Raw genomic sequence first — 22,973 nt, 5'->3', positions numbered from 1 at the left:
AAAGTTGATATATAATAGTACCTATACCAATTGAATATCAGTTTAATTTTCGTTTGTATGTTCTTTACAAAGGTTAGCTAGGACGATAATTAAACATAAATTTCAGCAGAACTTTAAACAATGTTAGGTTTATATGACGTTAGTCATTGGTTAATAGTGATGGCGATAATTTACCTAGTGCTTCCATTGCTTACGTATTTACTCCTACCATACATATTTTATGGAACTAAATCTACGAAGAAAAGGATAATCATTTATGTTATTGGTGAAATTGGACATTCTCCAAGAATGTGTTACCATGCTTTGAGTTTTAGCGAACATGGATATGACGTCGAGTTATGTGGATATGTTACGGACTCCATTCCAAAAGATATCATCGATGATGAAAATATCACTATTCATGAGATTCCAATTTATGAGAATACTAGGAATACTAAGAGTTTGTTATTCTTATTGAAAAAAGTATTATTTCAAATATTCACAATCGTTAAACAGTTATGGTATTTAAGAGGTAGTAATTATCTGTTGGTACAGAATCCTCCAACCATTCCAATTTTGCCACTTGCTGTTATTTACAGATTGACAGGTTGTAAATTAATCATAGATTGGCATAATTTAGGATATTCTATTTTGCAGTTAAAATTTAATCAAAACTTTTATCATCCATTAGTATTATGTGCATATATGATCGAGTACATATTTTCTAGATTTGCAAATTATAATATCACAGTAACTGAGGCAATGAAAACTTATTTGGTAGAACGTTTTGGATTAAACCCTGCAAAATGTTTTGTATTGTATGACAGACCACCTCACAAATTCCAACCCTTTAATGGAACAATTGAAGAACGTTTGTCGATTATAAAAAAGGAAGATTTTATTAAAGATTTTATCCCGTCAGATTTTGATATAATAAAAGGTGATAAAATCCTTGTAACCTCGACTTCCTTCACTCCTGATGAAGATATCAAGATATTGGTTGGTGCATTAAAGATTTATGAGCACACTTATCAAAAATTTGATAATAATTTACCAAAGATTATATGTTTTATTACGGGTAAAGGGCCTATGAAAGAAGAGATTATGAAGCAAGTAGCAAACCATGACTGGAAACTTTGTAAAATTGAATTTTTATGGTTATCAGCAGAGGATTACCCAAAATTATTGCGTTTATGTGATTATGGTGTGTCTTTACATGCATCAAGTTCTGGTTTAGACTTACCAATGAAAATTTTAGATATGAATGGATCTGGTTTGCCTGTGATTGCTTTGAATTATCCAGTTTTGAACGAACTAGTAGTTCATAAGAAAAACGGTTTAAAATTTACTGATAGAAGAGAACTTCATGAATCTTTAATTTTTGCAATGAAAGACCCTGAATTATTAGATAGTTTAAAAAGGAATGTTATACTAGAAGCAGGAAAAAGATGGAATTCCAGTTGGGAGCCTGCTATGAAAGAAATGAAATTGATTTAAGAAAACATGAAAAGTTGTAGAAAAACTTTGTACTACAGTGTGCATATATTGATGTAATTATGAGAATAGATTTTTACACAGTTGTTGACATTTAATTAAAATTCGTGGAAATCTACTTGCCTCCATCAGTAGTTGAACCTTTTTAACGTAAAAATTGTGATAGGTATAATAGGTTTGAGTTCAAATGGGTTTTAATAAAATTGTTCTAAAATTCTATTATTTGATGACAGATATAATTTACAAAAACAGTATATAATTGTTAGAAAAAGAATAATTTTTCTATTGATTTAGTTCTTTGCCAACCCAAGTTGGTAGGACGAAAGAGGTTTCATGAATACGCTTGTTGTAGTATCTGTATAATTCCAATTCTTTTTCATTTGAAATTTCACGAAGTGGCTTCTTAACATTAGCATTCTTATCTTTGGAACAAATCATAAAACCAATTTGACCAGATGGATAAGTTGGGATTGTAGTATAAGCATATTCGGCAACTGGGAAAACTTCGCCACACGCTTTCTTTAAATCTTTAATAATTGGTAAGTGTAACCACATGCTTTCAGCTTGAGTACTAATAACACCCTTTTCTGTTAAAGCACTGTTTAATAATTCAAAATAGGACTTTTGGAATAAAGTTTCAGCTGGACCTTCTGGGTCAGATGAGTCAGTGATGATGACATCAAAAGTGTTTTGGTAGTCTCTTAAGAATTGGAAACCATCACCGATGTGGGTTCTGACTTTTGGATGAGAGTAAACGGAAGACATTTCAGGTAAATATTCTTTAGATAATCTGATAACAGCTTCGTCAATGTCACATAACCATGCTTCTTCGACAGATTCGTGTTTAACAACTTCTCTTAAGACACCACCATCACCACCACCAATGACTAAGACTTTCTTTGGGTTTGGGTGAGAGTTCATAGCTAAATGAGTGATCATTTCTTGGTATGAGAATTCATCACGTTCAGTGACTTGAATAACGTTATCCAAAACTAAAACGTTACCGTAAGTGGTAGACTTGAAAATCAAAACATCTTGGTATTTAGATTTTTCATGATGTAAGACTTTTTCAACCTTTAAAGTCATAGCTTGACCTGGCCACATGGTGTCAGAGATCTCTCTGAACCAACCATCAACGATTGTAGGATGAGTAATTTCTTGGGACATTGTTCAATGGTAGTATATATCAAATAAAGAAGCTATACGAGGACTTATTTTACAATATTTGGTATTTTAAAAATAATATTGAAAGATATTAAAAATAATCACGAAAAAAGAATTAAACAGATAAAATAATTGAATTATTTGAAGTCCCTTAAGAACGTAAATTACAATCGTATCATTTATATATAAATATGTAGATGCTCATCACCTAAAAAAATTTTATTTGAAATTTTTCAGTTTCAAAACTATCGACCTGATGCCAAATGAAGTCTGGCGCGTGCAAGAAACAAATATGTTATTAACCTTGTGGTTGTTATTAGAAAGGAAATAGGGTCAGGAATGAGAGTGTATTAAGGTTTATATTATCTGGAGAAATATGTTACAATTCAATTATTACAAAGATAAAGTTAAGATTATATTTTTGTCTTAGATATTTTGTTGATGAGATTGTTGAAGGATGCATTGTTACCAGAAAAACCAATTGGAATTATTTTACGTCTTGATATTAATGGACAACATTTGGAAAAAGTTTTGAAATACTTCCCATGAAAGGTTGAAAACTCTAAATAGATTATAAAAACTAATATATGTCTTAATAACTTAAATAATAATATAACAGAAGAGAATAGCGTCACCTTGGATGCTGAGGTTACAAATAACTGTGAAGAAATAAGCTTATGTTGGTTCGGACCAACGTCTAAGTTAGTGTCATTAGTCACTTTAGTTGCCTTGAGTAGTCCATCTTAGTAATAGTTAAATAATCGATTGGTCTTTTATTAATATATGTTATACAAATAGATTTAGAGTTAGAGGTCCTCTTTATATGTGAGTTTATCTTATAATTGAATGAAAACCTACACACGCCCAGTCATTCTCCTTAGATCTTTAGTACCGTATTGCAAATCTGTGTTTATCATGTGGCCATTTACATTGTAGTGTAAAGTTTTCATCTATCATTTGGAAGATTGTTTTACAACCTTCTTTCCCATTAGTAGGTGATCAATTGGTTCTGGAGTCAAAGTGTCATAAACACTTAGTTCTGTCACACACATTACAATAATTATGACAGTTGGCGTTTTGTATCAGATACTCTAACTGCCTGCATCCTATCACGATTTTACGAAATGCCTATCTTGACACGCTTACGATTATGATATTAATCAAATTAGTACCATGGTCCTGGTAGAAGTTCGGTTCCAATCTACAAGTGACAATATCTTCGGATTTGACCTTCTTTAATATTTGATCAAAGTTGCTACTCATAGAAAATTTGGGTAGTACAACTTTTTGTTGTAAAAGCAGTTCTATACCCAACTTTAATTGAGTATATATTTTTAACGCTGGATAATGAAATATTCATGGGGAACTGCCAGACTTATTTTATTAAGATGTTCTCCATCTCCTCAATAGCTAATGTAAAACTGGTAAATAAATGGCAGGATAATAAAGTTTCTGAAGGAAATATTAATTTCCATGGTTTCCAATATGCAAGGAGTTACTTTCTGGTGGTACTTAATGTGTATATGATGAACAGTATTTAATGAAATTGGTGACATCTTTTACATTAGAAAGAGAACTTTAAAGATTTTTGAAAGAAATATGTATTCTATGTTTGTATCCAGAGCTTTAAGAAATGTTCCATAGATATTTACTACAGTTGTGGTGACAGAGTGTGCAATAGACACCGATGGATCTGGTAATGTTTCCTAACGACTGATCAGGCACATTGGTTTAGTACTTTTCGAAAACAGCCTTCCTATACTGAGCAATATACTGTTGTCTGCTCATGAAAGGAGCCTCGTAAACAAAACGAGTGCACAAGTAGTATATATATTTTCATTTTTGAAAACTGTTATAGTTTGTCATCGTTGCTGTTACCTTCAAGCCATTAGTTCATTACACTAAAATAAAAGAGCAGCACTCTGCAAACAGTTATGGGCCTCTTGTATATGATTGAATATATAAATCTAATATTGTAGAGTACATAAAGCTATAGGTGCTCTGCTACATGCCTTCATCTTATATACTTGTGCTCAGATCATGGTCAGTCTCTCCAATCTTCCATTTTTCAATGATAATAGACATGGAGTCTTGCGATGGTCAAAGCACACATGTGTATGAGATACACAACTAGATACCTGTTTATGACCTGTGCTCCAGTAGTCAAGTATTTGTACTGCTGGTATGAAAAAATTGCGCACGCAACGCAATCGATCAAATAGGCTATCAACCGCCTAGTGGTAGTCGTTCTGTCATCGCAAACGAAAGTAATCATTAAGATACCCATCCAAAGACCACTGCCAAGACTCATGCGCAGTGCGTCTTTGTGGCCAAGGGCTTCAAATTCGTCAGCTGTAGTCGCATCAGCTTTCCCCTTCTCTATATCTCTATACTCCTGCTTGTTGAATAAATTTAGCATTGTCGACTCTCAGAATGTACCTTGTCGACCTGCGTTCACGACTTAGAAAATGTTGTTGTGCTTAGCAAACCATGTCTTTATATAAGGTCAATTTGGAAGAAAGCACACTAGAAGTAACGTTTATAACTGCTATCGCCATGTTTCTGTTCGAATTCGAAATGGTTGCATGTTTGCAGATGCAAATGTCAATTGAAAGATTCAGACGTCTCTTTGCAACCATCCAATTGACAATGACGTATCCAACATAATAACTTATATAACTCAGCGCAATTTGTCTGCAAACAAAATTGGTTGCAACTGAATTGAAAATATCAAAAGTTTAAGCATATAATATTAACGGTAAGCGCAGTTCTGCTATATCGTGGGAGGAGAAGAAAGGTGGAACTGACCAGTAACATTTAGTTATAGCTGTAAAGGATAAGGACACAACATGAACATTCCTGCATTATTGAGAAAGAAACACATAAAAGGGTTTATGTTTCAGATTCTGTTATAAATAGTTTATATGGTTTAGTTAGAGATCTGAAGTAGAAGACTAGACGTCAACTGGTGGTATGCTAATGGATAATGTTTGTATTTAACTGTTATTTTGTGCAGTATGGACTCTTTACATCAACATATAATGTTGCCATAGATTAAAAATTTGCTTCCTGGAAACTGTTAAGATGGTAACTGAAGTATTGGGAAGACATAAGATAATTAGTGTGGAAGCTTTGCAATAGTTATTATGAGCAGTTACTCGGGTTGTTGATGGTTAACTATGAATGTACGTTCATTTATATTTCAACAGAAACATCAGCTAGGATATATGCTACTAGCACTTAAATAGCGGCACCTACTCTATTGAAGACCAATTGAGGCGTGTGTGGTAAGATTTGTTCTCATTGGAGTAATATCTGTTCTTTAGGTGTAGGGTGCAGGAGGAATGGTTACATATAAGTTAGGAAACAAATTCCCTGGGAGAGACACCGAATAAAGATTTGAACAGATAGTTTTTTGATGAAAAATATCTATTCAAATACTGAGGTATAAAAAGCAGACTATCAAGCTCCAACTCGTAATTTCCTTTCACCTTTTATTTCTTTCATTCGGGAATAGCAAGGCTTCCTTCAAATGGCATAAATCAATCACAAAGTTATTAACTCGTAAATGGCGAAAGTAGATATCAATGGTACTGGTCTACCTCCTCGTCCAACTTCATGGCGTTTGGGCATCGTGGCTCTGATTCTTTTGATAAACATTATATCAATTTATTACATCAATGGTGCGTCAAACTTTAGATTTGCAAATGAAAGAAAAGATGGTGTATTATTACACTCAATGGAGAGGGTACCATTGGAGACAAACCCTTCTGATGAACTTGCCGTATTAGATACCCCGACTGCTGATTATACACCTGTGTTGTTCAAAAGAAGTTGGCGAGCAGATATAATAGATGGAGCCGTTAGTACATTTTCTGATATTGTCACTGGGGCTAATTTGATCTATAGTGGTGGCTGCACTTCTACCTTTGTTGCACTTCTGGGTGTTACTCTACCTGGTATTGGTGGTGCTGCGCTCGGAACATGTTTATGGGTAGGTTCATTGCTTGCAGCTGCTAATTTTGTATCCTATACTCTTCTAAAACATGGTAATAATGGAGGCTGGGAGTACGATAGTGACAGTGCTACAGCTCATAAGCGGAGTTTCGATGAAAGAAACTTATTAGGCTTACCTGGTTATAGGCATATAATTGGACCTCTATATACTCAAATCAGCGGTGATACAGATGGCCATTCAGAAAGGATGCTAAGAGACATTTCGCATGAACATGCAAATAGGGTTTTGTCTTCATCTGGACTTTTTTCTAATGCTACGGGTGCCTTGATGCACATTGGCTACCAATTTATTCTAAACCATGATACTTATAATACTACAGTTATTACAGATATTGCTGGACATGCTGATGCAATTAACACGTACCTTACTTGTCTCCCTGGTGAATATTGCTACTCAGTTTCTAATACCAATAATAATACTCTGACGAAGCGTGATGATAATGGGTTCTGGCTCAGCTACAACGACTGGGGAGATAATCTCGGTTATGCGGCTGACTGGGCAAGCTGGGGTGAGTTCACTAAGGCAGCTCAGGAATATCAAGGCCAGGATGTGCTAGGTGCTATCCAACAGATACAACCTTGCACACAACAACAGTGTTATGGTATATATAATAAGTTTTGCTTTGCAGGAGGTTTATCCGCTACTAGAGGAGAAAACTCTGCTTTTGTTGGTGAAGTATATTACACGGCGTTTGGTGGTGTTGATGGTGATTGCTATAACGGCTAGCGTCGTGGCATAGTATAACTTCGTTATATATTGTTAGACTCTTAAAGCTGCTTCGCTCAATCCTGACTTGATATATGCAAAAGAGGTGCCAAATTCAAATAGAACATTTTATATTGTATATTTTTGACTTTAACCAAAATATAGAACGGTTTCTTAAAGTGCGTCAGACTCTCTTGCCCATGAGAATGTATATGTAGTGTCACACTGCTTTTATTTTAGCACAATTTAGTGAATTAACTATGTTTCCTGTCAGGGCGGTGTTCCTGTGGAGAAACAAGATTATGTTGGTTAGTACCAACATCTAAGTTAGTGTCATTAGCCACGTCAGTTGCTCTAGTATAGTCCATCTTCTTTATAGTTAAATAATCGATTGGTCTTTTATTAGTGTAATTAACTATTCCTGTGGAGAAACAAGCTTATGTTGGTTAGTGCCAACATCTAAGTTAGTGTCATTAGCCACGTTAGTTGCTCTAGTATAGTCCATCTTCTTAATAGTTAAATAATCGATTGGTCCTTTATTAGTGTATTTAAACTATTCTATATAGAGTTAGAAGCCCTCCTTATATATGAGTTGAACTGACAGTTGAATGAACACGTACACATGTTCATTCATCCTCCTAAGATCTTTAGTTGCTGTATTGTACATCTGTGTTTATTCGCGTAGCCATTTACATTGTAGTGAGAAATTTCACCTACCACTTGGAAGATGTTCTAGACCTTCTTTCCATTAGTAAGTGATCAATTGGTTCTGGACTCAAAGTGTCATAAACACTTAGTTCTGTCACATACACTACAATAATTCTGACATATATATTATGTAGAATATATAAAAAGAAGCAAGCTTTTGTTTTACATTGTAAATAATAACAAGATCCGAACCTGCGCTTCCCATCTGCCATAATATAATACTCTGTCTTATATCTGTTTATCCATTATATTATATTCCTGTTATAAATCTGTCTATTGTAGTCACCGTATTACAATACTTAATAATTATAGTGGCACTATGGCCGAGTGGTTAAGGCGACAGACTTGAAATCTGTTGGGCTCTGCCCGCGCATGTTCAAATCCTGCTGGTGTCGAATTTTTTTTAACAAAATGTTCTCAATTTCAAATTACGGTAATTCGCTTAGTAAAGGAAAAAGAAACAAGTAAAGTATAGGTGAAAAAATATGATTAAGTTTTGAGCTCATCGAATTTTTCATTTAAATACAGTAATAATGTAGATTAATTGGAACACCACCTAATCAGTCTATTTAACGCCTATGCATGTTTCATCAACAGCTAAGTGCAATATTTATTGAAATTTGTTGCTTATTGGCTAAACAAAAGAGGACTCAACTTTAGGCAAAGTTGGCTACTAATTAAGGTTAGTAATGTTGGAAGAAAGTGAAGGCGGGTTTATAAAACCTTCAAGAATCACAAGAAGTACTAGAAACAAAAGTAAAAATGTGAACTATATTGAGATATCTGACAATAGTGAGGATGATATCAGTGTAAAAGGTGAGAATGATTCAGAATATATGGATTCTAAAGAAAATCTACAAGATATTATCTCAATAAAAGATTGCGATGATGATGATAATATACCCTTAAATGATCACAAACATAATACTTCATCAAAAGTGGAGAAACCAACCAAGAAGAAGAGGAAAGCAAAGGCTAAAAAAACAAAAGGACCAAAGTTAACTCCATACGAACGAAGTACACTACGGCTTTACGAATTTCACCCAGAATTGAAGACGGTATTTGAAGATTTAAGAAATGTTCCACAATATGTTCCTGTCAGGGCAGTGCAACCTGCTGGGCTTTCAATAAAACTACTTCCTTTTCAATTAGAAGGTTTAGCTTGGCTAGTCGACAAGGAAGAGAATTCACCTTATAACGGTGGTGTTCTAGCAGATGAAATGGGTATGGGTAAAACAATCCAGACGATAGCATTACTACTGCATGACATTAAGAGAACTCCTTCCCTTGTCGTAGCTCCAACGGTAGCCTTAATGCAATGGAAAAATGAGATAGAGCAGCATGCGAACGGTAAACTGGAAACGTACATGTATCATGGTGCAAACAGAACCTCCGATATGCGTGTTCTATCTGAATATGATGTTATACTAACGACATATTCAGTCCTGGAATCTGTTTATAGAAAACAAACTTATGGGTTTCGGAGAAAAACAGGCTTGGTGAAAGAACAATCTGTCTTGCATAATCTACCGTTTTATAGGGTAATTTTAGATGAGGCACATAACATTAAAGATAGAACTAGTAATACAGCAAAAGCAGTGAATGCCATACAAACTCAAAAAAGATGGTGTTTAAGCGGTACACCTTTACAAAATAGAATTGGGGAGATGTATTCCCTAATAAGATTTTTAGATATATATCCATTTACAAAGTATTTTTGCACAAAATGTGATTGTAATTCAAAAGATTGGAAATTTTCTGATCGTATGCATTGTGATAAATGTAACCATGTCGTAATGCAACACACTAATTTTTTCAACCATTTCATGTTGAAAAACATACAAAAATTTGGTGTTGAAGGTCCAGGTTTAGAAAGTTTTAATAACATTCAAATTCTATTGAAAAATATCATGTTAAGGAGAACAAAAGTCGAAAGAGCTGATGACCTTGGTTTACCTCCTAGAATAATTACTATTCGGTCAGATTATTTTAATGAAGAGGAAAAGGATCTTTACCGTAGTTTATACAGTGATGTTAAAAGAAAGTTTAATTCTTATGTCGAAAGTGGTGTTGTCTTAAATAATTATGCTAACATTTTCTCATTAATTACCAGAATGAGACAATTGGCAGATCATCCAGATTTAGTATTAAAAAGGCTAAATGCAAACTCAGAAATTACCGGAGTGATCATATGTCAATTATGTAACGATGAAGCAGAGGAACCGATTGAATCAAAATGTCATCATAGATTTTGTAGATTATGCATCAAAGAATTTGTAGAATCATATATGGACAATCTGGCATCATTAACGTGTCCGGTTTGTCATATTGGGTTAAGTATTGACTTATCTCAACCATCTTTGGAATGTAATATGGAGGCTTTTAGAAAGCAAAGCATTGTTAATAGAATAAATACTTCAGGGACATGGAGATCTTCAACCAAAATTGAAGCATTGGTCGAAGAATTGTACAAATTAAGGAGCAATGTCAGAACTATAAAGTCGATTGTGTTCTCACAATTTACTAGTATGTTAGATTTGGTGGAATGGAGGTTACAAAAAGCAGGTTTTCAAACAGTCAAACTGCAAGGCAATATGTCGCCTACTCAAAGAGATGAAACTATTAAATATTTTATGAATAACATTAACTGCGAGGTGTTTTTGGTTAGTTTAAAAGCAGGTGGTGTGGCATTGAATTTATGTGAGGCTTCTCATGTTTTTATTTTGGATCCGTGGTGGAATCCTAGTGTAGAGTGGCAAAGTGGTGACAGAGTTCATAGAATTGGTCAGTTTAGGCCTGTCAAAATTACTAGATTTTGTATTGAAGACAGTATTGAATCGAGAATAATTGAATTGCAGGAGAAGAAAGCAAATATGATAAACGCCACTATTAACCAAGATCAAGCCGCTATCAACCGCTTGACTCCAGCAGATTTGAATTTCTTATTCAATAATTGATGGAACTATTTTCAGCTCATTGGACTTGGTAATTTATAAACATTTATAAAATAAGATATATCGAATTCTATAATATTATCGTCTTTTAATTATTTTTATACAATCATTTACTGACATATGATATTACGTGCGTAAATATTATTGCCGATCAAAATTTACAACATATTCTAAATATTAATTAGTAGCCGCGCTAGAACGAGAGCCAGCACCTGAAGATAACAACTTAACCTGTAAATCTGTTAAGTTGACGTTAGGTAATGTTGAGTTTGAAATTGAACTTGAAGGAGGGTCAATGAAATGTATTTTGTTTAAAAAAGAAAAATAAATTCCGAGTTGGTCTTCAGACATACCGACACCGCTAGAAACATCTTGACCAGTCCAATCAATATCGGCTTTCAAAGCTTTAACAGCATTTGTGTCATCTAATTCAGGGGCTCTTGTGGACTTTGGTAAATCGTCTAAAGCCATATGTAACAACGGAAATAATGCATTGTCTTCATGTTTATCCATGATCGAGGTTTTCAAACTCTGACACCACTCATCATACTCCGATATTTTGACGTGATATCCATAGTTTCTTAAAGAAAATAAGTAATCTTTGAATTTCATACGTGGATGACCAGTTACATGCGTGACTGTTATTCCACTATCAGAAGGAGGATTCAAAGAGGTGGCGACAGTAATTCTAGCCACATGATCCACTGGGACCATATTTACTGTATTTTCGATATTTGGAATTTCTCCCAGCTGGATTGAACTTTTGACAAATCTCAATAGAAAATCATCTGTGTTTGAAAATCCACTTTTACTTTCACCAGTTACATATCCAGGACGAACAATACATCCTCTTAAACCTCTTTTACCAGCTTCCCTAACGAGGTATTCAGCAACCCATTTCGTTTGTCCGTAGCCATTTGACAACCCGGTAGCAGATCCCATCAAGGAGTCCGACTCAGAAAGCCCAGATGCTCCCTTTGACACTATATCATCTGATAGTTTGTAGTAATGCTCAGTATCAAGAACGGATGTTGAGGAAACAAAAGTAAAGAATTTAGGTTTCTTGTATGACGCCAAACTCATAACATTAATAGTGGAAATAACATTAGGATCTCTCATTTTTTCATAAGGGAATACCCAATGGACCAAAGCACCATTATGAATAATAATATCGATTGTGTCGCATAAGTTTACCCACTTATCTTCTTTCAAACCAAATTGATAAGCTGATAAATTACCCAAAACAATTTCAATATGTTCTTCAAAACTTGAGGACCAAGTACCATAAATCATACCTGATTTTTTTAACCTTTCAAGTCCAGCTTGCCTATTTTCAGCACGAACATGAGCAAAGATTTTGAATTCGTAGGCTTTGTTGTTATGATTCAAAATGTCAGCTAATAGGTATGAACCTAAAAATCCTGTAGCACCAGTTAAAAACACATTAATAGTCGACTTCTGTTTTTGTAGTCCAGGCAAAATGAAGTCATCTCTACTTAAGTAAGACTCTGATAACTCATTTACTAAGTGTTTGGCATCATTATAGTAATCTGCGGTATTGGCAGTCGACGCATCAACATTATCGCTAAGTCTGATTTTATCAATAGCAGAAGCAAACTGAGATAATGTTGGGTTTTTGAATATCGTACCAGGAGCTATATTTACATTTAATGCAGTTCTTAAAGCAAATATCATTCTTGTAGCTAAAATAGAATGCCCCCCTAAATCAAAAAACGAATCATCTCTAGAAATGTTTACGGCTTTATTTGGTAATAATGATAACCATAAATTACGAATTTTCAATTCAGTTTCGGTGAAATCCTCATTAAGTATTGAAGTAGTAGACTTTTCTTCAACAGCTTTCATCTGTTTAATGGTTGGATATGTAAGTTTTGGTTTATCAAATTTACCATTGGGGTTTAAAGGAATTTTATCTAAAACAATGATCAACGAGGGGATTGAATAACTTGCGAGAGATTTTTTTAAAAAATCTTTTAAAGCTTTTACTAGTGGACCATATTTTAATAAACTATTAACAATATGATCAGAAGTTCCATTTTGTGGAACATCAGATTCGAATTGTTTTAGTTCTTCCTTATCAGTTCTTACCGTAATAAATGAAATCAAAGTTACTTCATCGTCTTGGTTCTTTCTAACCAAAGTAACATTTTCCCTAACTAATGGATATTGAGATATATGAGTATCAATTTCACCTAATTCAATTCTAAAGCCTCGAATTTTAACTTGGTCATCAACACGACCGCTACACTCACAATTACCATCTGGTAAATAACGACCTAAATCACCGGTTCTGTATAATCTATCTCTTATACCAAACCAATATTTGCTCCATGGCTTTCCTTCACTAGTATCTGAAAACGCCCAATGATCTGGATCAACAAACCAATTGGTAACAAACTTTTCTTTATTAAGTTCAGGTAAACCTCTATAACCTTCAGCCAGACCACCAGCGCGTACATATATTTCACCAAGTTCACCAACCCCACATAATTGAGTACGGTCATTTCTGTTTACTATTAACAATTGAACATTTTTCATACCTTTACCGGCTGGCATGACATCTTTTTTAGTTTTTAAAAACAATGGATCTTGAGCTCTTGACATTACGTCAAAGTATGACACAGCACGTTGTGTTTCGGTAGTACCATACATATTAATGATGTTACAATTTTCAGCCAATGATTGCAGTCTTAAGCAATCTCTCTTTGTTAAAATGTCACCAACAAAAAAGGCATGATGCAATGAAGGAAATGGGGTGACTGCCTGTGCGGTTAATAGTTGCCCCATAGCAGGAGTCAAATGTGTTACCGTGCATTTATATTTATTCATCCATTCAGAAAGTTGACCTGGAGTACCTATGTCATCTTGGGTTGGAATATATAACTTAGCACCTAAAAATAATGGGGTAAACATATCTCTCTGGATGGGATCATGAGCTATACCACTTAACATTGTGAAATTATCATTCTCAGAAAGTTGAAACTTTTCTGCCATCCAACCAAAGTAATATGCTAAGGAAAAATGTCTACCTAGGACACCTTTTGGAGTACCCTCCGAACCTGAAGTAAAAGATAAGGTTGGATTTGAATCTGGACCAACAATGATACCTGATCTTGTATCTTGGAATTCAATTAGTGATGCCAATGGATCATCAGCTGGTTTTATATCACCTTGCAAAAATCCATCTTTTTGTATAGCAATAGAATTGATCCTTGTAATTACATCTAACTCGTTTGTGATATAATCTTCTACCAAGGAATCTAATTCCCCTGCAGATCTAATCACTATCAAACCTCTTGGTTTTGCAACCGATAGGTATACGGTTTGTCTTTGCGGAGGATATGCAGGATCAATTACAGAGAAAGTCGCACCTGCTTTCAAAACACCCATGACAGATATCATTAAATCCACACCTCTTGAAGAATAAATCATCACAATGTCGCCAATTTCGATACCTGTCTTAATTAAATAGTGAGCCACGATATTTGAAGCGCGGTTGATGTCCTGATAGGTGAATGTTCTGGACGGTATATCTTTGTCATTACCTGTTTCTACGACACATATTCTTTCAGGGAATTTTTCTGCATTATCTTGAAAGATATCTTGGATGCATCCAACAAAATCACACCAACCTAAGTTACTTGTTGGATCAGGTATACTTTTCTTTGATGAATTTGTCAGTAGTGGTATAACTGTTATTATTAATGAAGGATCATTTATTGCTGACGATAAAAAGGTTATCACTTGATCTGACAAAATTTGAATTCTTTCTCGATCGAATAATAAAGAGTTGTAAACAAAGTCCAATGAATCTGATTCTTCATTAAATGATAGCAGTAAATCTAATTTTGAATGTTGATACTGGTCCAGCTTGCTATTATTTTGATTAGTTAAGAAAGCAAATTTAAATAGACTCGGAATAATCTCCAAGTCATTTTTCTCCCTAATTAACTCACTAATATTATCGAATGAAATATCAGTTGTATCATGATTGATTAACACTTGATTTATTTCCTTATCTAAAACATCATATAGTTGATTAAAAGTCCAATTTTTGTCAATAGTAAATCTCAGCACCTTATTATCTTTAATGTACAATATAATTTCTTCATCACCTGTCATTCTGTAAAAAATTGAACACCAGCAGGTTAGTAGTAAGATATAAGAATCATTAAATTTTGAAGATAATTCACTATTAATTAAGCCAGATATATTAATAGTATAATTTGATTGTTGAATAAACGGTTCTTGGCTTGGTTTTAAAAAATCACCTGGTAAAACACTAAGTGTTGGATTAACTAATTTTTCAATCCAATATGTACTACTAGACATGATTGTAGTTATTAACTTTTATTTGTCTATATGTATATGTATATGTATATTTGTTGAGGAATCGACGGCAAGAATATGTAAAACATAACAGATTATACACACCTTTATATATTAACTGCAAAAGCAATAAAAACCAATCATAAGATCTAATAGACGATGAGTAATCTATAAGTTCTCACCTCACACAATAGTACATTGTAAACTTCCTTTAGACAAGAAGAGATCCAGGTAGTGTAACTTGATCGGTAAACGTAACAACATCATATTATAATTAGGGTGCTACGAATAGATATTACAGACAGTTGTATTGACACGATAACAATATCAGATTCATGCCATGTCAATAGTTATGACTATTAATATTATAACAAATAAAGGTTAAATAATCTCACAATAAGAATAAATAGAAAATCACGATGCATTTTCATTATATTGCATAAAAATGTCTATGACTCAATATAACAAACCCCGGCCAGTCGAAATCAGTCTATTTTTCTTCAGTCGTCGCAATGGATATGTAGTTTACATATATGAAATCTGAAAAAAAAAATAGAGCCTAGTTACCTAACAACCTGCACAACCAACCAACGCAACAGAGTATTAGTAGTACTGTAGTAGTGTTTTTGGTTGTAAGTTTCACACGGTCTTACACAAAAAAAATCCTTTTCGCAAAAACAAACTAGCAACAGTTCCACTGCTAGGATCCTATTTATTATCCATTCATCATATGTGTAGTTGTTTTGAATAAAAAAATTAAAATCACATTTTCCATTGGCTTATTGCTAACCGAGAAACTTTTACAAGAAAAGTAAGTACTTAGTTGATTACTCACTAGCAAGCGAACGATAGACATACTCGGTCAACCATCTGTCTGCAGTATATATACAATATTAAACAAGATGCTATGTAATCGAAGACTCTACGTAAATTGTAAATGAATATATATATATATAGAAAATCTCAGGAAATCTATATAACCGGTGGAATAGACGTATAATTAATAGTCTTTTTCATTATTTTATTATGGTTAGTAGTAATAACGAGAATGGTAAAGCCGTCGGGAATTTATTATTCCAGCTCTCAATGGAAATCACACTTTCTTAAAGCAACATATACGAGTAGTTCAAATGGGAATGGCATTGCTATTAATCTACACACACGCACATACATTTTATATATATATGTGTGTCTGTGTCTGTGTCTATCTGTATATATGTATATCTGTATATAAGTAAAGCATTATGATATCTAAGTGATCATGTGACTGGAATTGTGTAACGTCACATGCCACGGTAGTATACCCCAGGGTAACCTTATCTTAACAGGGTAACTATCATAAAAATAGGAAAACCTCAAGGCCCATATGGCTATTTCTACTTTATTTTTTTAAAATTATGCCACATTGGCATGTATAAGTACTCCATTCTTCCCACTACACTGTTTTTTTCTTCTAGTACTTAAAAATATTATTCAGTAGGTGGTAGAATTGAAAAATTGAAAACTTGAGTATAGCCAAAAAAAATAATATGTACAATATAACATAGTTAAGAAGTAGAATAAATTTTTATTAACTATGTGAAACTTATAACTTATAAATAGTTCAATAGTGTATATAATCACATTGTCAGTTATTTTGGCTGGTTACTTGTTCGCTATTTATTTCATACATCTGTGGTCGATTGAAAGGAAACAAAACAGTCTTCCTTTAATTGGTATCGATTATTAACATTTTATTATCATAAATATTTAGAAATTAACAATGTCGCAAAGAAAATTACAACAAGAGGTCGATAAATTGTTAAAGAAAGTTAAAGAAGGCTTGGAAGAGTATGACTTGATACATGATAAGTTCCAAGCGAGTGATCCTGACAATACTTCATATAGAGAGAAATTGGAATCAGATTTAAAACGAGAGATTAAAAAATTACAAAAACATAGAGATCAAATTAAGACATGGTTGAGTAAAGAAGATATTAAGGATAAAGTGCAACAATTGACAGAGAGTAGAAGACTGATTGAAATTGATATGGAGAAATTTAAAACTATTGAAAAATTGATGAAAACAAAACAATTTTCCACTGAAGCTTTAAGTAATCCAGATAAGTTTGATATTAATAATTTCAATAAAGAAATTGTAGAAACTGAGGAATTTCAATTTATTAAAACATGCATTGAGGAATTACAACTTCAATTGGAGAAAAATGAAATGATTAAGAATGATGAAAATATAGATTCTACTGAATGTGAAAATAAAATTTCAAGATTAGAATTTCATATATTAAATTTAGAAAATCTTTTAAAATTATTAACAAATGAAGAAATAACTAAAGAAACTATTAATGATTTCAAAGAAGATATAAAATACTACGTTGAGAACAATGAAGATCCAGATTTCATTGAATATGATACCATTTATGAAGATATGGGTTGTGAAGTTAAGAAAGAAACAATGGAGGAAGTTAACAATGATGGTAACCTTGAGTCAACCAATACAGCATCCTCGAGTGTTACAAACACTCCTTCAAAGCTTAAAAATGTCGATAGAAATGCTTTCCCAAAGAAATCGAAATCATCAACAACTTTATTAAATGACAATATCAGTAATGATTCAACAACAAAATTAGTCAAGAAGAAGGAAACAACTTTGGAATCAAATAAAAATAAAGAAGACAGTGATAAAGTATCAAATATTAAATTTCCCGAAGATATGACACAAAAGATTGATGAAATTATCGCAGCAGATATGGCAAATTACGAAGCATTCAATAATCCTCTATTTAAAGATGAATTGAAATATTTATTAAATGCTAAAAGGAAGTTAATGCAACCATATGCAAAAATGCCAGATACTATGATCCAACAATTGGAGTCATCACTATTGAATTGTCCTGATTCATTGGATGCAGACACTCCAATTTATTATAAGAAACCATTGTCTTTGCCTCATCCAACATCAGTATTTTTTCCAAATGAACCAATTAGATTTGTGTGCCCAATGGACGTCCAACCTCAGCAACGTTTGAGTGCAGAAAATACTGAAAATTCAAATAAAATAAATGAGAATAATGCTGATGAAGATAACATAGAAGTAAATGATATATATTCAAGAACTTCATTGGCTAAAATATTCAGGAAATTCGATCTGGACACTTTATTTTTCATTTTCTATCATTATCAAGGTACTTACGAACAATTTTTAGTTGCAAGAGAATTATCAAAATGTAGAAATTGGAAATATAATAAAGTGGATAGAAATTGGTATTTTAAAGAAGTCACTAAATCTGCACCAGATATGGCACAGACTGAAGAAGAAACATGGAGGTATTTCGATTACCAAAATAGTTGGTTAGCAAGACGTTGTAATCATGATTTTCAATATAGGGAGGAAGAATTTGAAAAATTATAAATCAATACACAATAACAATAAATCGCATCAGAAAATGTACATATTTATATAATATTGTTTAGCATTATGGACATGTGTTATTAAATGCACAACATAATAAATGCAGGTCTTAAACTAGATACTTACATTAGCAATAAAATATAATAATAAATATAATAATAATAATAAAATATTTTCTAAAATTTATCAATTAGAGAATATACCTATAAAACATGATTAAGTACATACGTTACATTAATTATAATTATAAAATACGTATTCATTAAGTAGTGTCTATCATTACACTTAGAATGGGGAAGATAATGGGGAAACGATTGTCTTACCCTTGTAGAATGAAACAGTCTTAGCAGCCTTTTCAGCAACAACTTCTGGAGTGAAACCGAAGTGTTTGAAAACTAATGGGGCTTTACCAGAAGCACCAAAAGTAGTCATACCAATGTGTTGATGAGCATATTTACCCCAACCGTTAGTGGCCAAGACTTCAACAGACAAAATTGGAACACCATCTGGTAAGACAGATTTTCTGTATTGTTCTGGTTGTCTGTCGAAAGATAACCAGTCTGGTAAAGAAACAACACGAGCCTTGATGTTTTGGGAAGCTAAGATCTTAGCAGCATCGACAGATAAGGAAACTTCGGAACCTGTGGCAACAAAGATTAAATCTGGGTTAGCAACATCTTGTAAAACGTAACCACCCTTGGAGGCCTTTTCAATGGAAGTTCCTTCTAATTGTGGTAAGTTTTGTCTGGTTAAGGCAATGATAGATGGAGTAGATTTAGATTCAATGGCAACCTTGTAAGCAGCTGAAACTTCGTTACCATCAGCTGGTCTCCAAACGTGTAAGTTTGGTAGAGCTCTGAAGTGAGCTAAAGTTTCAATAGGTTGATGAGTTGGACCATCCTCACCGACACCAATGGAGTCATGGGTAGCAACCCAAACGATTGGATGACCTGATAAAGCAGATAATCTGACGGCACCGGCAGCGTATGCAACGAAGTTTAAGAAAGTACCAGAGTATGGCTTGTAACCGACACCGTAAGCAGAGATACCGTTTAAGATAGCACCCATAGCGTGTTCTCTAATACCGTATCTGATGTATCTACCGGAGTAGTCACCTAAACCGCTGGAAGGTGGTTGGAAGTCCTTAGCTTCCTTCCATCTGGTTAAGTTAGATGGAGTCAAATCAGCAGAACCACCTAAAACTTCTGGTAAAGTGCTGTGAATACTGTCTAATAACATTTCAGATAATTTTCTAGTGGCAATAGCAGAGTCCTTTGGAGTGTAAACTGGTAAAGTAGAGTCCCAGTTAGCTGGTAATTCACCGTTTAATCTTCTTTGGAATTCAGCACCTAATTCTGGATATTTTTGTTTGTACTGAGCAAAGTTTTGATCCCATATCTTGTTAGATTCTAAACCTCGTTGAGCTAATTGTGTCTTGTATAAATCGTAAACTTCTTGAGGAACATCGAATTTCTTCTTTGGGTCGAAACCGAACTTGGTCTTTAATTGAGCAATGTCATCAGCCTTTAATGGAGAACCGTGAACAGAGTGAGTACCTTCATTGACAGAACCGTAACCAATGGTGGTCTTGTTTTGAATTAAAGTTGGCTTGTTGGATTGTTTAGCTTGAGCGATGGCGTTGTAAATAGCATCTAAGTCGGAGTCACCGTTTTCAACAGTTAAAACTTCCCAACCGTAAGCTTCAAATCTCTTTAAAACATCTTCAGTGAAGGAAACATCAGTGCTACCATCAATGGTGATGTGGTTGTGATCGTAAATGGCAATCAAGTTTTTCAATTGTAAATGACCAGCTAAAGAAGCAGCTTCGGAAGCAACACCTTCTTGTAAACAACCGTCACCTAAGAAAACGTATGTGTGGTTGTTAGATAATTCGAAACCTGGTTTGTTGTAAGTAGCGGCTAAGTTAGCTTGAGCTATAGCCATACCGACAGCATTAGAGATACCTTGACCTAATGGACCAGTAGTGATTTCAACACCTTCTAAGTCGAATTCTGGATGACCTGGAGTCTTGGAACCTAATTGTCTGAATTGTTGTAAATCTTCGATCTTGTAGTTGAAACCAGCTAAATGTAATAAAGAATATAACATGGCGACGGCATGACCATTAGATAAAACGAATCTGTCTCTGTTGCAGAAGTCTGGGTTCTTTGGGTTTAAGTTTAAGAACTTGGTCCAGACAACATGAGCAGCTGGAGACATGCCCAATGGAGCACCTGGATGACCAGATTGAGCAGCATCGACGGTATCGACGGACAATAATCTTAAAGTGTTAACAGCTAAGTTATCTATTTCAGTGAAGTGGGACATTGTATTTTTTATATTTAATACTGCGAAAGCTTATTGATGTTGATGTTGTTTTTTTGTTTTGACTATGAGTCAATATATGATAAATATATAATACAAAAAAATATCAATTGATCTGGGATCTTTTTCTAATGTATATCTTAAGTTATAAATCTAATTAAGATTAGAAGGGATTTATTACAGTAAAATAAATTAACAAGGATGTAAGTAAAGGAAATAATTCGAATATCAAATTAAACAACAATAGTAAAAATCCAATTGCTTTTATATAACAAAAAAGAACAAGGGGAGGCTTTTTAATAACAAGAAGGGCCATAAGATTAATTACTAAACCATACCTACTTCTAACTTGATTTAAGTTTCTCATTGATTTGAGTAATATAGTCCCAGTTCCGGATTCCTACTTTCACAGTTTACAAGTTCTACAGACTGGAATAAAAAAAAGTATTACAAATTTACCTCTTCTTCTATCTATCTCTTTCAATAAACTTTAGTGATATTATTATTATGTGTGTGTTTTATTTTTCAGGTAAAAGCAAGTGCGTGCACGCATACTATTGCAAACTAGCAAATTATTAAAATATACTACCTAGATCCCGCTACAACCAGTTACATACATAACTACACATACACCATCTCATTAAAAAATATCAAGGTAATAAAAGATCGATTCCCACCAGAAAAAAAAGAAAGAAATTTAAGAGATTGTACTGAGAGTTAATGTATCACCACCGCCGACTACTAATACAACCCGACTACTCTTACGTTGTTTGACCGTTCACATATTACTTATTACCATTTTATGGGAAAAAAACAGACAAGAAATACCTGTTTCTTTGAAGAATAACTTAACAACTTCAAATCGGTCTCATAACAGGTAGGAACTAGTTTGAATCAAACCAAGTAATGTCCGAGCCGAAATAATTCGTGTGATTAAGAAATAAAAGGAAAAAAACGTTCTCGAAGCTTTTCAAAAGCATGTTTTCTAATAACGAATACCAACACCAACTACTACACAACAATCGCAACAGTTACAGGAAATTTAGTAAGTGAGAACAACATGAAAAAAAAACTAGAAATGTAATATTCCAACCTCACACACTTACTTTGCTCAATTGTTAAAGTACAGGAAGTTCTAGTTAGTATACATGTAAAGAAATAAAACGAAGGCTTTGTTTCTTCAAGGTAGTTCTCTAATGCGAAGTAAAAATATATAATAATAAAACATGGTTGGTACTTTAACTTTAACGAATGCACTAACAACACCATGCCTGTTGATTCCGTACAATCAAGCTCTTCGTCAAGCCTTGACTTTTGCTGTGTCTTAATTATTCTTACCCTCGTACTCTGTCTCTTTTTTTCTATTCACCAGTTTTTACGCTCATATTTCGCTCAAACTTCTATATGTATTTCCTTCTTTTCAGTGTCAAATGCAATCACTGCAGTTCAAAATGAAAAATACCTTTGTCTAAGTAATCTACATGAATATAAGTGATTTTTTATACCGATGGTACAGATAAGGAACAGGTAATTGCTTATTGTTGCATATCTTTTCTTATGCAGCAATAAGAAATTATGTTTTATTCTGTTCGTTGTGGTCTCGTTTGAGTAAGTTTTATTATGTGTTTTATTGAGGAAAAGAATAGTGATTCAGTTATAAATATTTAATCCTATATTTTTGATATTTACATTCGTAAATTTTAACTTTGATCTTTATGTGTTTAATTAGTACTACTACTACTACAAAATAATATATCGACCCTAAATACTACTTTATTATATACCTCTATGTGTTAATTGTTCCTTAATAAAGTTATTTAACAGCATTCATTAGTGTGTACTTGAGTTCAAATCACCAAGATGCCCT

General features: G+C 33.5%; 7 protein-coding genes and 1 non-coding gene across 8 annotated transcripts; 5 read left to right on the top strand and 3 right to left on the bottom strand.

The window, feature by feature from the left end:
• Positions 1-120: 120 nt before the first annotated feature.
• On the top strand, positions 121-1,476 carry ALG1 (chitobiosyldiphosphodolichol beta-1,4 mannosyltransferase; the record flags this gene model as incomplete). Its single annotated transcript, XM_003683818.1, has 1 exon — positions 121-1,476. One exon carries the CDS (start codon positions 121-123, stop codon positions 1,474-1,476), a length of 1,356 nt encoding a protein of 451 aa, XP_003683866.1.
• Positions 1,477-1,755: 279 nt separating this feature from the next.
• SPE3 (spermidine synthase) lies at positions 1,756-2,640 on the bottom strand (the record flags this gene model as incomplete). The annotated part of the gene is made up of 1 exon (XM_003683817.1): positions 1,756-2,640. The coding sequence occupies one exon, from the start codon at positions 2,638-2,640 to the stop codon at positions 1,756-1,758; it is 885 nt and encodes a 294-aa protein (XP_003683865.1).
• Positions 2,641-6,205: 3,565 nt separating this feature from the next.
• TPHA0A03540 (uncharacterized protein) lies at positions 6,206-7,381 on the top strand (the record flags this gene model as incomplete). Its single annotated transcript, XM_003683816.1, has 1 exon — positions 6,206-7,381. The coding sequence occupies one exon, from the start codon at positions 6,206-6,208 to the stop codon at positions 7,379-7,381; it is 1,176 nt and encodes a 391-aa protein (XP_003683864.1).
• A 1,000-nt stretch (positions 7,382-8,381) lies between these two features.
• TPHA0Atrna11S lies at positions 8,382-8,463 on the top strand. The gene has a single exon. It is a non-coding gene; the product is annotated as a tRNA-Ser (tRNA).
• Positions 8,464-8,757: 294 nt separating this feature from the next.
• On the top strand, positions 8,758-11,025 carry RAD16 (DNA repair protein RAD16; the record flags this gene model as incomplete). Its single annotated transcript, XM_003683815.1, has 1 exon — positions 8,758-11,025. The coding sequence occupies one exon, from the start codon at positions 8,758-8,760 to the stop codon at positions 11,023-11,025; it is 2,268 nt and encodes a 755-aa protein (XP_003683863.1).
• Positions 11,026-11,199: 174 nt separating this feature from the next.
• LYS2 (L-aminoadipate-semialdehyde dehydrogenase) lies at positions 11,200-15,375 on the bottom strand (the record flags this gene model as incomplete). Its single annotated transcript, XM_003683814.1, has 1 exon — positions 11,200-15,375. One exon carries the CDS (start codon positions 15,373-15,375, stop codon positions 11,200-11,202), a length of 4,176 nt encoding a protein of 1,391 aa, XP_003683862.1.
• A 1,759-nt stretch (positions 15,376-17,134) lies between these two features.
• Positions 17,135-18,781, top strand: NOT5 (CCR4-NOT core subunit NOT5; the record flags this gene model as incomplete). Its single annotated transcript, XM_003683813.1, has 1 exon — positions 17,135-18,781. The coding sequence occupies one exon, from the start codon at positions 17,135-17,137 to the stop codon at positions 18,779-18,781; it is 1,647 nt and encodes a 548-aa protein (XP_003683861.1).
• A 285-nt stretch (positions 18,782-19,066) lies between these two features.
• On the bottom strand, positions 19,067-21,109 carry TPHA0A03490 (transketolase family protein; the record flags this gene model as incomplete). Its single annotated transcript, XM_003683812.1, has 1 exon — positions 19,067-21,109. One exon carries the CDS (start codon positions 21,107-21,109, stop codon positions 19,067-19,069), a length of 2,043 nt encoding a protein of 680 aa, XP_003683860.1.
• Positions 21,110-22,973: the final 1,864 nt, after the last annotated feature.

This window comes from Tetrapisispora phaffii, chromosome 1, assembly GCF_000236905.1.
Source record: "Tetrapisispora phaffii CBS 4417 chromosome 1, complete genome".
NCBI classification, from domain to species: Eukaryota; Fungi; Ascomycota; class Saccharomycetes; order Saccharomycetales; family Saccharomycetaceae; genus Tetrapisispora; species Tetrapisispora phaffii.
Note: the sequence above shows the minus strand (reverse complement) of the source record. Positions and strands in the feature narration are given on the sequence as shown.